The following is a 14,989-nucleotide window of genomic DNA, read 5'->3' as shown; positions in this document are numbered from 1 at the left end:
ACACAAACTCTGTCTTTTCTGCCTATTTTTGTCCTTTTCAGGTTTAGTTTTGTTGCCTCTTCTTCCCAGCTCCATCTCATAAAATTAGAATTCATGGAGTTAAAGTACCGTCTTTTAGCACTTTTGGTCCTGGCAGAATCTAAGCTTAAGTCATGGATCATAAAATATGGAAGGCGAGAGTCTGTTGAACTGCTTCTGCAAAATTACATTGTAAGTTATTTACACTTATTCTCAGATACATTGAAATGACTCAATACAGCAGAAGTCCATGATTTGATGATAGCTACAAGGGCTATTGTTTATATAGTTGTCTTTCTTTAGTTGGGAATGTGGTGGATATTGGGAAGTTGTAACTTCAGGACTAGGAATGAAGTTCTGCTGTAGGTATAGTTCACATATCTGCTCTGAAAATTTGGGATCCTAATGTGGTCTTGAATTCTGTGAAAAAGTGTCCTAGGAGGACACTTATCAACATACTTTATTTTGAGCAAACCAGAACTGACTACATACAAGAGTTTGGGTGTTCTCCATCACAGCCCACCACATGTTACATCGAATATCTAAAATGTACCATTGCCTGTAATAGCACAGAACAATGCTCCAGCTTTAGATGCAGAATAAGGAGGTAATGTATAAACATTAAAGAATTGCCAATGAGGGGTTAACACATATTATTAATACTAGTCACTTTGAAATTAACACATAGAAATGGGTTAATGGTCATACTCTGAAGACCAGTAACTACGTTGTTAAATAAGCAAACACTCAAAAGTGGTCATTGAAAACTGGTCACCGCGGAGCTTACACTCATAATGTGGAGAATATTAAATACTGGGTGGACCTTAAAAGTTGATGGAATGGAATGTTATGGAAGAGGTGTGGAGACAGACAGCAAGGTTGTGAGTATAGTAAGGGGAGTGCTCAAGGGCAGGTTCAGAGCTAGGTTGGTACTACTGTGCAAGGTTGGTACTAGCACAGTACTTGATAGGAGGGAACAGCAAGTATGGGCAGAGGTGCAGATAATGATAGGGTTTGACGTTCTGAAGTGAGGAGTGGACACTGTGATACCAGTAGCAGATTGAGTTGCCAAAGAGCAATTTGGGAGTGTAAACAGTCACAGTTGGAAGGATAATTAGGGAAAGGAGCATACAATCTTCATAGGGAATGTTGGCTCAAACCACAAACACAGGCAAAATCCCCTTGTGGTGAAACCAGAAATGGTCTTAAAGTATCAGTTTCAATAAAATTATCTATAGATATCTATATATAGGATAGGATCATAATCTGGAATTAGATTAAATCTTCAACATCTAGACCATTGCAACACTTAGCTGTTTATTCCTTTATTTCAGTGTTAAAGCAAATGCAACATATCACCATGGCAACATTTTCTGTAGAAAGCTTTAATAAACAACCAACATTTCTAAAATTGTAGAGTGCACTTGTTGTCTACTAAATATGCACTTGTTGTCTACTGAATAATCATGTACTCGAGTAACTTGACTGGCAGTACACCAAAGCTCAAGATAATCCATCTAATTATAATGGTAGTTTAATAGTTTTGCTTAAGACCCCTTTCACACTGAGGGCGTTTTGCAGGCGCTATAGCGTTAAAAATAACGCCTGCAAACAGCCCTAAAACAGTTACTCCATTCACTCCAGTGTGAAAGCCCACGGTGCGCTGGCAGGGCGTCAGAAAAATTCCTGCCAGCAGCTTCTTTGGAGCGGTGAAGGAGCGGTGAACTCACTGCTCCTCCATCGCGGCCCCCTATTGAAATCAATGGGGCAGTGCTGCGATACCGCCGGCAAAACGCGGGCGGATTTAACCCCTTTTTGGCCGCTAGTGGGGGGTTAAAACCACCCCGCTAGCAGCCAAATAGTGCCACTAAAACGACGGTAAAGCGGCGCTAAAAATAGCGCCGCTTTACCACTGATACCCTAGGCGGCACAGTGTGAAAGGGCTCTAAGTCATTAGACAATGATCAGAATGTGTTAAAGATTTTTGCTGACTTTGGGAAATTAACAATCAGCTGAAATTGTCCTTTGTGTAATCTGCTTTTTTTTTTTTTTTTAATTAGAAAGGTGTCTATTGTAAATATACAAAAAAGGAATTGTACAACAAGATAATACATCTCCAGGATATACAGTGTGTAAATATACAAATTACAGCACATCATGTGTGGGAAGGTTGAAAAAGCAGCAATACTGCACATACCACATCCAAAATATCTAAGAATGAGCTGCACCAAGCGGTGAAACTCGTCAAGCTTACAACTGTCATATGCCAGTATACTACAGCTCTGACAGTTTCTATTATTTATATATTCGTACCATCACATTATGTGACAGGGACCAGTAAGGTCATAGGCCATGCAGATGTTACCTTGCAACATTTTTGTGCCCCACTGTGATATATGGTGGACTCTGTAACTCTATCATGCTACCCATTTTTAACCATGTTATTACCAGTTACCACTGTTTTAGGAATTGATGCCATGTTCAATGTGTATTCCTAATTGTATGTATATGGAAATGATGTGTGTAATTTTGTTTTTTACGGAATATTGAATATCTCAATCTCCACCATTGTATTCATTTCAGCCACGTTCTTCATTCAAAGTCCCACCCTCTTGTTCCTAATTTTAACAATATCATTGTCAGGGATGGAGGCATATGGCCTCATTTAAAGTCCCAATGTTTCCCCTCCCCCTTTTCCCCAATTTCTGCTAAGACATAGGGGTTGATTTACTAAAACTGGATCTTGCAAAATCTAGTGCAGCTCTGCACAGAAACCAATCAGCTTCCAGGTTTTTTTGTCCAAGCATAATTGAACAAGCTGAAGTTAGAAGCCGATTGGCTACCATGCACAGCTGCACCAGATTTTGCACTCTCCAGTTTTAGTAAATCAACCTTATAATGTCAGTATAATTCCACCTAGGCGGACACAGCCTATAACAAGGGTAATATGCACTCATTCATGCCCCCAAGCAATCAACTTAAACAGCTTAAGCCTGACTGACTAGAAAAGTCTATTGGTAACTACAGTGCATCCAGAAAGTATTCACAGCACTTCACTTTTTCAAAAGCACTACAGCCTTATTCCAAAATGGATTAAATTCATTATTTTCCTCAAAATTCTACAAACAATACCCCATGATGACAACGTGAAAGAAGTTTGTTTGAAATCTTTGCAAATGTATTAAAAATAAAAAACAAAAAAAAAAAAATCACAGTTACATAAGTATTCACAGCCTTTGCTCAGTACTTTGTTGAAGCACCTTTGGCACCAAGCACAGCCCCAAGTCTTTTTGAGTATGATGCTGCAAGCTTTGCACAACTATTTTTGGGCAGTTTCTCCCATTTTTTTTTTGCAGGACCTATCAAGCTCCATCAGGTTGGATGGGGAGCGTTGGTGCACAGCCATTTTCAGATCTCTCCAGAGATGTTCAATAGAGTTCAAGTCTGGGCTCTGGCTGGGCCACTTAAGGACATTCACTCCTTTGTTATCTCGGCTGTGTGCTTAGGGTTGTTGTCCCCATACAGGACTCATTGGTAGAGTGATGCAGAGATGGTTGTTCTTCTAGAAGGTTCTCCTTTCTCTACAGAGAAATGCTAGAGCTCTGTCAGAGTGACCATCAGGTTCTTGGTCACCTCCCTGACTAAGGCCCTTCTCCCCCAATCGCTCAGTTTGGCCGGGTGGCCTGCTCTAGGAAGAGTCCTGGTGGTTCCAATATTCTTCTATTTATGAATAATGGAGGCCACTGTACTCATTCGGACCTTCAATACTGCAGAAATGTTTCTGTACCATTCCCCAGATCTGTACCTCGATACAATCCTGTCTCAGGGGTCTACGGACAATTCATTGGACTTCATGGCTTGGTTTGTGCTCTGTCATGCACTGTTAACTGTGGGACCTTATATAGACAAGCGTGTGCCTTTCCAAAGTATGTCCAATCAACTGAATTTACCACAGGTGGACTCCAATCAAGTTGTAGAAACATCTCAAGGATGATCAGTGGAAACAGGATGCACCTGAGCTCAATTTTGAGTGTCATAGCAAAGGCTGTGAATACTTATGTACATGTGATTTTTTTTCATTTTTTATTTTCAATAAATTTGCCAAGATTTCAAACAAACCTCTTTCACGTTGTCATTATGGGATATTGTTTGTAGAATTTGATGAAAATAATGAATGTAATCAATTTTGGAATAAGGCTGTAACATAATGTGAAAAAAATAAAGCGATATGAATACTTTCTGGATGCACTGTAAGTCTAATGCTCTGTACACACGATCGGACATTGATCGGACATTCCGACAACAAAATCCATGGGTTTTTTCCGACGGATGTTGGCTCAATCTTGTCTTGCTTACGCACGGTCGCACAAAGTTGTCGGAAAATCCGATCGGTCTGAACGCGGTGACGTAAAAGACGTACGTCGGGAGTATAAACGGGGCAGTAGCCAATAGCTTTCGTCTCTTAATTTATTCTGAGCATACGTGTCACTTTGTGTGTCGGATTTGTGTACACACGATCGGAATTTAACCGATCGGATTTTGTTGTCGGAAAGTTTTATAGCCTGCTCTCAAACTTTGTGTGTCGGAAATTCCGACGGAAAAAGTCCGATGGAGCCCACACACGATCGGAATTTCCGACAACACAATCCTATCGCATTTTTTCCGTCTGAAAATCCCACCGTGTGTACAGGGCATTATGCCATTTTTTTCAAACTTGTCAGGGCACCCCCTATGTTGATAAATATATTTTTCTTGGCAAAGCGTATTACCCATGTAAGCTATTCATTCCCTCCAGGTGGGCAAGTTAGCAAATTTCCAGTGAAATAGAATTAATCTACGTGCCTGAAACAATGCCCTTATTATAGCTTCCTTGGAGAATTTTTGCAAATGTAGACTGTCTAGGATGCCAAAGATGCATTGTTTAGGGTCAGGCTGGGTGGACACCTAAAATACATTATTAAGCAGTGAATGACCTCCAACTAGTACAGGTGGAGTTTCGGGCATCACCATAATAGGAGAACTTGGTCTCAGAGATATCTGCAGCAGTTGGTACAAAGGGGGTCTTGTAGAACGCCCATTTTAAACAGTTTGGAAGGGGTGTAGTACACATGGAAGAATGAATAGTTGCATAAACTTCTGATTGACATTAAGGGAACACTTCTGAACAGCCTGTAAGGCCTCCTCCCACTGCTTCTCCTTGAAGGTGCCAATGTCTTTAGCCCAGGGAGCATCTAACTTTAGGGGTACCCATTGAGAAAATGCAGCAGTAACATAGCATACCATTAAGATATAAAACCCTTGGTAGTCATAGTGTTCTGCATCATGATAAAAATTGGGGTGGGAGGCTCTAACCATGTAGTGGCATCACCCTGGGCCAGAACAGCATGTTGCCATAGGTAATAATAGAAGAGCCTACAGTGAGGTAAGGCAAATTGAGACTGTAGGGCAGCAAAGGACTTCAAAGCCCCATTCTCAAAGACCTGGGAGAGCTGTATTACGTTATGAAGAATATGTTATTGTCTGGCAGGAAAGTGATGGCCTGTAAATTTCTTTAATGAGAAAGCCAGCTGTATGTATAAAAATGTTCTTCAATATATCACCTGCATTTTTTATATTTTCTTCCAATGTCCTGTTAAGATTCTATTCATATTGTTAAGTTCCTACTCATTCTGTTCAGATGCCATCCAAATAATAACAACAATATGATCATTTTTTTTTAGCATAAATGAGCGTATAATGCTTGGTGGCCTTTCAAAGGCAAGAACATAAATGTTTGCGTTATCTTGAACATGATATGTATATTTTGTTTTCCAGTTAATTGATTATATTTTATGTTACAGATGTTTATTGATGGCACTAGGTTCTTTGACCAATATGAGTTTACCAGCCAATCTCTTAAACAAGCAGCTGAGCTCTATGTTAAAGCTGAAGGATCAGGTAAGATTTTGTTGTTGTTTATTAAAGTTCAAAGATTATATAATTAAAAAGACCCTTATTTTCAAAATTGTTTGGCTTCCAACCCATTAATATTTTTTTATTTTTTTAAACAGTAAAACAAAGTGCATGCTGTCAATAAACATCCAGTCTACTCTAGCTGTTTTTTATGTAGATCAGAAAACAAACAAAATATCTGATTGTTTTGGAGCCTTTTTCACCCTTTACACCTACACCTTAAAAGGTCTTTAACAACCTTTTAAAAATCATTCCTAGATAAAAAAAATCTTTTATTTACTCATTTGCTGACATTTTCAGATGCTGAGGTGTTGCAGCACCAAGGTGGCCTTGGCTGTTTAATGTGCACCTTGTAATGAAAAAAATGATTGATGTCCTGCCTTACTCTTAGAACTTAAAACTGATTAAAGTACCTACCGTATTTAAAAATAGTAGTAGCTACAGTTATCATTTAGACGTAATAATGTACACCGGCGATCAAAATTATAGAACAATTTATGAACACTTGATTTTTTCAGAAATAATGTAATCTTCATTGCTCCACAGCTGTTTACGAATACCCTTGCTCTCGGAGATTGGTACAGGAGTTGGACCCATCGAATAAACTTGGGGCCAAATCCAAATCCCGAGAGGCATTCCCATAGGTAGTTCCATTACACGGAATCGAAGGCCTTGGCGGCATCCAAGGCCACCACGACCCTCAAGCCAGTTTCATCGTGGGACCCCTGTATGTTCATAAACAGGCATCGAATATTCATGGCGGTGTTTTTACTGGGCATGAAGCCAGTTTGGTCAGGGTGAATCAGTGATAGAATAACCTGATTTAGACGGGAGGCTAGAATCTTAGCTAATATTTTAATGTCCACCTGCAGTAACGAGATTGGTCGGTATGATTGCGGGTATCTAGGGTCTTTACTGGGCTTTACTATAATTTGAGCCTCTCTCATAGAAGGGGGTAGGATCCCTGAGTCGAATATAGATTTGTATAGGTCGTGGAGTTTGGGGGTCAGAATTTCAGAATAGGTGGCATAAAATTTAAGTGGCAGGCCGTCTGAGCCTGGGGCCTTAGACGTGGCCAGGCATGATATGGCCGTGGAGATATCCTCCTTAGTAATAGGGGCTTCCAAGAGTTCTATTTGATTTTTGGATAGTCGATAATCCCGGTATCCTGTATGGTTTGAGTGACCTGGGAGGTGTATAGTGTGCAGTAGAATTTCCCAAATTCCTCCGCCACTTGTTGTGGGTCAGTAATATCATTGCCTACCGGATCGGCCAGCGATACTACCCCTGGGGGGGTGTAAGTCTAAGTGGGCCAAGTACGCAAGTAATTTGCCAGATCTTTCTCCATATTCAAATACCTTTTGCTTACAGAAAAAGATGTGTTGCTTCGCTTTCTCAGTATGTAGTTGTGAGTTTTGGCGTGTCTGAATTTTGAGGTTGTTAGCCGTGCTGCACGAGGGGTCTCTTTGAAACGCCTCCTCCAGGACCCGTAAGTGTTCTGTAGCTTGTTGGACGACAAATTTTGATGACTTTTCGAGTCTGTTTATGCGAGTGGATAGTAAGGATCGGGCGTGCAGTTTGAACATATTCCACACCATTTTGTACGAGGCCAAATCCACGTTGGCTGTGAAGTAATATTGCAGTTCCGCTGGCATGTCACCCTGAGCCTGCAGGGCTGTCAGCCAAAATGGATTCAGCCTCCAAGTCAGAGTGGGGGAGGTCTTCAATAGCTGGATCGTGATCCAGTAGGGGGCGTGATCCGATAGGATCCTGGGTGCAAAACCTACATCTCCCAGTCTCGGCATCAGGGTTATTAAGAGTAGGATAAAGTCAATCCATGACATTGTGTTGTGACTGGCAGAGAAACACGAGAAGGCTTTAGTGGTCGGGTGTTTGTGTCGCCAAGTGTCTACCAGGGCAAAGTCAGTTAGCATAAGATGCAGTCTGGTGTGTGTAGGAGGGGTAAGAGTGGGATCTGATGTGTTCATTCGGTCCAGCGCGGGAATTAGGGTCATATTAAAGTCCCCCATCCACACCACTGGCACTGAGGGATATTGTGACATAAAGGCAAGGCCCTCCTTAACCACAGTTGAGTTGTATGGTGGGGGAACATAGCATGCTAGTATCAAAATAGGAGATCCATTAATGGCGGTGTGCAAGAATACATATCTGCCCTGCTGGTCCATCTGGAGTGAGACCAACTCAAATGGGGCCCTTTTGGCAATCAGGACAGATCTCAAAACAAGAAAATACAGCCCTGCCATACAGTACCACCTAAAATAGCAGCAGTTCAAATTGTGCGATGCATGCAAAGAAACAACAATAAACAAGAAAAAACTGCGCTAAGCGTGAATAAGTGAATGCAAAAGAAATCAATAATGTATCTTAAGTTTACTTCACTTTGTTATAAAAGCAGCAGGGTCCTCTGGACCATGGATCCCTGGTAGCACCTCAGAACATAAGGCATGCTGCAGTCTCTGATTAAGTGAGAAAAGTATCCCCGTATTCCCCTGCTCCAACAGGGGGTGGGTATAACACGAAACACGAACTTAGTGACGTACTACGAGGAATTTCAGCACTTGAGCACCACCCTTTGGGCTCCTTCTGCTAATTTCGTGTTTGGTGAGCATTGATTCCGAGCATGTGTGTTTGTACTTTCGACTTTTGTGTGACGGATTTGAGTACTGACCATCCGAAAATCTGAATTGGAGCTGTCGTTTGACAAAAATTTACTAGTCTTTCATCCAACATTTGTTGGCTGAAAATTGGAAAACAACTGTTGAAAAGAGCATACTAACGGTAAGAACTTCAGACAACAGCCTGTCAAACAACAATCCTCTTCTGATTTTCGTACCGTGTGTATGAGGCTTTAAGGTTTGCCCTCATATTATATGGTTTTGGTAAATCTGAAGACAAAAATCTGCAGAAAATCTAATAGTATGTATGGGGCTTTGGGCTGCCAGTTAATGAATTAGCTAATTAAAGAAATTAGCACAAGGTGCCAGAGTAACACCAGTAACTGGGATGTATCTGAAAGTGTTCTCTAATTTTGATCAATGTTCTTTTTCATATCTCATTGACGTTTTTAATTCTGTGCTTCAAAGTATATGTAACTCATGAAATATGCTTAACAAAACTGCTCTTTTACTCCTGTTTGGATAATTTCAAATAGGACTAAGCAGTGACCTTGAATTGTAGGAAATTGTAGGTTGTTCTCTAATTTTGATGTTTATTGTACATCTCATAAAGACATATAGGTGTTGTCTAATGCAGTCATAGTGGACCTTGGTTACGTGTTGTTCCAGAAACACAACTTTTGTGATATGAAAGTCAGACAATAATTTAAAATTCATGACATCGTACTGGCTGACAGCACAACTCACAAAGAACAGAATAGGTGAAACTTCTTTTTGCATTATGGGAGTATTTTTCATTTCAGACCTAAATATACAGTAAATGGCAGGAGCGGCTACAAATGCAGAAATAGTTTTCTCTGTTTTTTTGTAGAAAGCTTTTTTTATTGCACACTTTTTATGTGAATACTGCTTTTTGTGGTTATTTAATACAATTGTAAAGTATGAGGCTAGCTTTCTACAGCTCACTTGTTTCCAATTGCAAAGATCCTTGGAAGACCTTTCTTTCTGGCTATGCACATCCTGCCTTCAGGGCATCCCTAATAATATTTCCATAGCTTGTGAACTGCTAACCTCTGCTTAAACAGCAGAACTGTTCAAAAATTGTTAACCTGTTTAGATGTTGTTCCATCTCTTCCATAGACTATAGTCAATACCCAATAAGTTTTGCATTCCATGGTAATCAACAGAACCGCGCTAGCAGATAATTAAATGTGAATACAAACGGTGATCTAAACAATATGAAAAATTACATCCATAAATAAAGTATAAAAAATAACAAAAACACAGTGTGTATCCGACCCAGATAAGGATACCAGGATACCATACATGACATGAAAAAAATTGGCCCCTAATTTCTGTAGATTAAATCTTGCATAACTTTTTATGGCCAAATTAGTGGATTCAGCCTCTTAAGGTCTCAGATTCCCTTGTTAATTAGCAATAGTTTAGGCATGCAACTGTCAAGTCTAACATCAGAAAATCACTTATTGTTATATATTGTTTGTCTGCATGCAGCTGAAGAAGCTGAGAGTGTGACAAAGTTTTTAAATGAGACTACAATCCAGTGGAGGAACTTATCAGTGGAAGTCAGAAGTGTCAGAAGCATGCTGGAGGAAGTTGTTTCAAACTGGGATAAATACAGTGGTACAGTGGCCAGTTTACAAGCTTGGCTGGAGGATGCTGAAAAGATGCTGGACCAGCCAGAGCATGCCAAAAAGGTAAGTAGCAAAAAAAACAATGTAATAAGATATACTTCCTTGGCTTATTGGCCACGATTAACTCTTTATTGCAAAGATTACCAGAGAGAGTTGTATATAGGATTGTTCAGTGTGTATAGTGGTACCAACATCCCGAGTATAAACAATAGATAGTAAAGAAAGAGTAAGGGACTTTTAAGGTATTGGAAAAAGTCAAAAAGTAGATACAGGGGTTGATTTACTTAAACTGGAGAGTGAAAACTCTGGTGCAGCTCTCCATAGAAACCAATCAGCTTCCAGGTTTTTTTTTGTCAAAGCTTAATTGAACACGCTGAAGTTAGAAGCTGATTGGCTATCATGCACAGCTGTACCAGATTTTGCACTTTCCAGTTTTAGTAAATCAACTCCACTGCAGGAGCGGATCCAGAGTCTAGTCTCAGGAGGGGGAAAATTTATAAAAAAGTTCCCTCTCTGCTATATATATATATATATATATATATATATATACCCATATACTCAAAAGGTGTCCTTCATTTAAAGTGTATATATTATTTTTTTAACATTGCACTGTATATATATATAGATATATATATATCTATATAAATATAGATATATATATATCTATATATATATAGATATCTATATATATCTATATATATATATATATATATATATATATATATATATATATATATATATATATATATACAGTTGTGTTCATAAGTTTACATACCCTGTCAGAATTTATGATTTCTTGGCCATTTTTCAGAGAATATGAATGATAACACAAAAACTTTTCTTTCACTCATGGTTAGTGTTTGGCTGAAGCCATTTATTATCAATCAACTGTGTTTACTCTTTTTAAATCATAATGGCAACAGAAACTACCCAAATGACCCTGATCAAAAGTTTACATACCTCAGTTCTTAATACCGTGTATTGCTTCCTTTAACATCAATGACAGCTTGAAGTCTTTTGTGGTATTTGTGGATGAGGCTCTTTATCTTAGATGGTAAAGCTGCCCATTCCTCTTGGCAAAAAGCCTCCCGTTCCGGCAAATTCTTGGGCTGTCTTACACGAACTGCACGTTTGGGATCTCTTCAGAGTGGCTCAGTGATATTGAGGTCAGGAGACTGAGATGGCCACTCCAGAACCTTCACTTTATTCTACTGTAGCCAATGACAGGTCGACTTGGCCTTGTGTTTTGGATCATTGTCATGTTGGAATGTCCAAGTACATCCCATGCGTAGCTTCCTGGCTGATGAATGCAAATGTTCCTCCAGTATTTTTTGATAACATACTGCATTCATCTTGCCAACAATTTTGACCAAATGTCCTGTGCCTTTGTAGCTCACGCATCCCCAAAACATCAGCGATCCACCTCCATACCTTTCATCATAGGCCCTGTTGACTCTTCTCCAAATGTATCGTTTATGGTTGTGGCCAAAAAGCTCAATTTTGGTCTCATCACTCCAAATGACTTTGTGCCAAAAGGTTTGAGGCTTGTCTCTGTGCTGTTTGGCGTATTGTAAGTGGGATACTTTGTGGAATTTGCGTAGTAATGGCTTTCTTCTGGCGTCTCAAACATGCAGCCCATCTTTCTTTAAAGGCCACCTTATTGTGCATCTTGAAGCCACACCACATGTTTTCAGAGAGTCCTGTATTTCACCTGAAGTTATTTGTGGGTTTTTCTTTGCATCCCAGACACAATTTTCCTGGCAGTTGTGGCTGAACAGTCAGTTGGTCTACCTGACCGTGGTTTGGTTTCAAGAGAAACCCTCATTTTCCACTTCTTGATTAGAGTTTGAACACTGCTGATTGGCATTCTCAATTCCTTGGGTATCTTTTTATATCCCTTTCTTGTTTTATACAGTTCAACTACTTTTTCCTTGACAATTCTTTGTTTTCTGAAAAATGGCCAAGAAATCATAAATTCTGCCAGGGTATGTAAACTTATGAGCACAACTATATATATATATATATATATATATATATATATATATATATATATATATATATATATATATATATATTGTATATATATATATATTGTATATATACATATATATATATATATATATATTTTATTTTTTTTTGTGTGTGTTTGTATTTATGGTATATTTAGTACTGGCTTTTTAAATGCAGTGCAGTGTTAAAAAAATCGTATATACACTTTAAATGCAGGACACCTCACTCACATTGTGTAAAAGAGAGCCAGTGACCAAACCAAAGCATGCCTTTATCATGAATCCTGTAGAAAAATAGTATATTTTGACAAACAGGAAGGCTGGCATAGTGGCACTTACTTTTCCAGCGGTCCAGGCCCTGGTGTCTGTGGCTGCAGAGACACTTTTCCCGACATAAGGCTGAAGGGGTCTCCTCCAGCTCCTCCCCCATCACAGTCAGCTGACATCTAATATCCTGCCCCCTGCTTCTGATGGGCTGGCACTGAACAGAGCCAGCCACTGTAAGGTGGTTGAGCAGAAGCAGCCCAGCTGCCTTGGGAGTGGAAAGTGGGCCCAACCAAGCAGATGCCTAGGGAGGCAGGACCCAGATCGGTAATATCATAAAAATTGATCATTTTTATTTGAACATTCATAAAATTGTACATAACTGAACGCTATTCGAGACTCACACATAATAAAATCTCTTAAGAGCTACTCCACCTTGCTCATATTCCCTATGTGGCCTATCTATTATTCTGAATAATGAGAGCACCATTTTCTAAGTACATTCATAAGAGAATTGCAGCATTATTGGAGATAGATGAGTAATTGACTTTATGCATTTTGCTGAATATTTCTAACTTCTTCAGGAGTTAATGGTGGGTAAACAATTTATATGATAAAAAAACATCCATATGGCATTGCCATGCTTGGGATCACAAACACCTGCAGGATAACAATGAGGCTGTAGCTTTGCTTGAAGTTGCTGGAAGACCCTGAAAGGTTGTAATATACAAATTTCCACATATTGACTTTTGCTTGAAGTGTTCTTCTGGGTGTTTATTTCCAGTGGTACATTTGGGGCATAATACACATCCTTTATACATAGATCCATGAGGTTGTGTTCTCCTGTGATCCCTGGCAGTGCCTCCTCTTTTTCCTGCCTTGTAAACATTAATTTCTACATTATTGCATATATAGTATGGTAGTAAAGTGTTGCCAACATCCCAAATTATATTGCGAGAAAGCAAGGACCCCAACGAAGGGGGAAACCTTTGTACCCCCCGGTACAGTGGGACTTTACAGGCGAACAAGACAGTTGATTTATAAGTAAAATCTATTTATTTATTGAAGAAATGCTTAAAAAAGCATAAAAACAAGATTATCTAAACATAGATCTGTACAAAATACTTACATACAGTGCAACAAGTTTTTATGATATATTTCTTAGAGTTTTTGAATACGTATTATCTCCATGAGCCTGACATGTTTCAGGACAGGTGTCCCTTCTTCAGAGGCGTATTGAGGAGAAAGATTTTTGTGCAGGAAATGTGTAAAATTAAACTCTCGTATAAGGAGAGGAGGATAATGTAATGAACAAATCAGTAGATATATGGCCATCAGCAACCACACTTTAGCTTGCTCGTTCAGAAATCTGTAAAAAAAGGCTCTATTGTGGATTTGGCGAGGCTCATCCTCTTCTTTTGGGGGGCCTTTGTGGAGCTGCTTCTCGGCCCAAAGGAAGCCACCATATTTGTTAATTGGCGGCCATATATCTACTGATTTGTTCATTACATTATCTTCCTCTCCTTATACGAGAGTTTAATTTTACACATTTCCTGCACAAAAATCTTTCTAAAGGTTGGATACTGAATACACCTAAAAAAACGTTCTCCTCAATATGCCTCTGAAGAAGGGACACCTGTCCTGAAACATGTCAGCCTCATAGAGATAATATGTATTCAAAAACTCTAAGAAATATATCATAAAAACTTGTTGAACTGTATATAAGTATTTTGTACAGATCTATGTTTAGATAATCTTGTTTTTATGCTTTTTTAAGCATTTCTTCAATAAATAAATAGATTTTACTTATAAATCAACTGTCTTGTTCGCCTGTAAAGTCCCACTGGGGGGTACAAAGGTTTCCCCCTTAGTTGGGGTCCTTGCTTTCTTAAATTATTGCATATGGATGATTTTTATTGTTTCTATTGTTTACCCACCCAGAACTCCTGGAGAAGCTGGAAATATTCAACGAAACACGCAGAGCTGATTGCTCATCTTTCTCCAATAATGTTGTAATTATGCTATATATGTTCTTTTAGAAGATGGTTTTCATATTATTCAGAACGAGAGACAGGCAGCGTGGGCAAAATGAGCATGGTGGTATAGTTCTTAAGAGGTTTTATTATGTGTGAGTCTTGTTGTATCAGGCTCAATTTTGTGCAAATTTTATGAATGTTCAGTTTATAAACTTTTATGATACTGTATGTACTTTATAATGAAAACAAGTTGCTTGCCTATACCAGTGTTAATATTAAAAAAACTCCTAAATGAAGAAAATCAGATAAGATAGTGCTTTAAAATGGATTGCTAAATTTCATGCCTTGCAAATCTCCTAACACGATGCGCACTTTCTAAACAGCATATAAAGACGAAGACAGCAGATATACATGTAAAACTTATGTAGGGAAATGTATTTCATGCCTGTGTATCATCTGTGGCTGTTCTCTTCACTGGG

At 39.0% G+C, this 14,989-nt stretch overlaps 1 protein-coding gene across 1 annotated transcript in view; it reads left to right on the top strand.

Moving 5' to 3' along the window:
• The window catches only part of SYNE1 (spectrin repeat containing nuclear envelope protein 1), a 513,156-nt gene that overhangs the window by 113,798 nt on the left and 384,369 nt on the right, over nt 1-14,989 (top strand). Inside the window, 3 exon segments of the mRNA XM_073627830.1 lie at nt 42-210; nt 5,859-5,955; nt 10,122-10,324. Coding sequence (XP_073483931.1) covers nt 42-210; nt 5,859-5,955; nt 10,122-10,324 — 469 coding nt within the window.

This window comes from Aquarana catesbeiana, linkage group LG04 (genome assembly GCF_042186555.1).
Source record: "Aquarana catesbeiana isolate 2022-GZ linkage group LG04, ASM4218655v1, whole genome shotgun sequence".
Taxonomy (NCBI): Eukaryota; Metazoa; Chordata; class Amphibia; order Anura; family Ranidae; genus Aquarana; species Aquarana catesbeiana.
The sequence above is the reverse complement of the archived record's forward strand: the minus strand, read 5'-3'. Positions and strand labels throughout refer to the sequence as shown.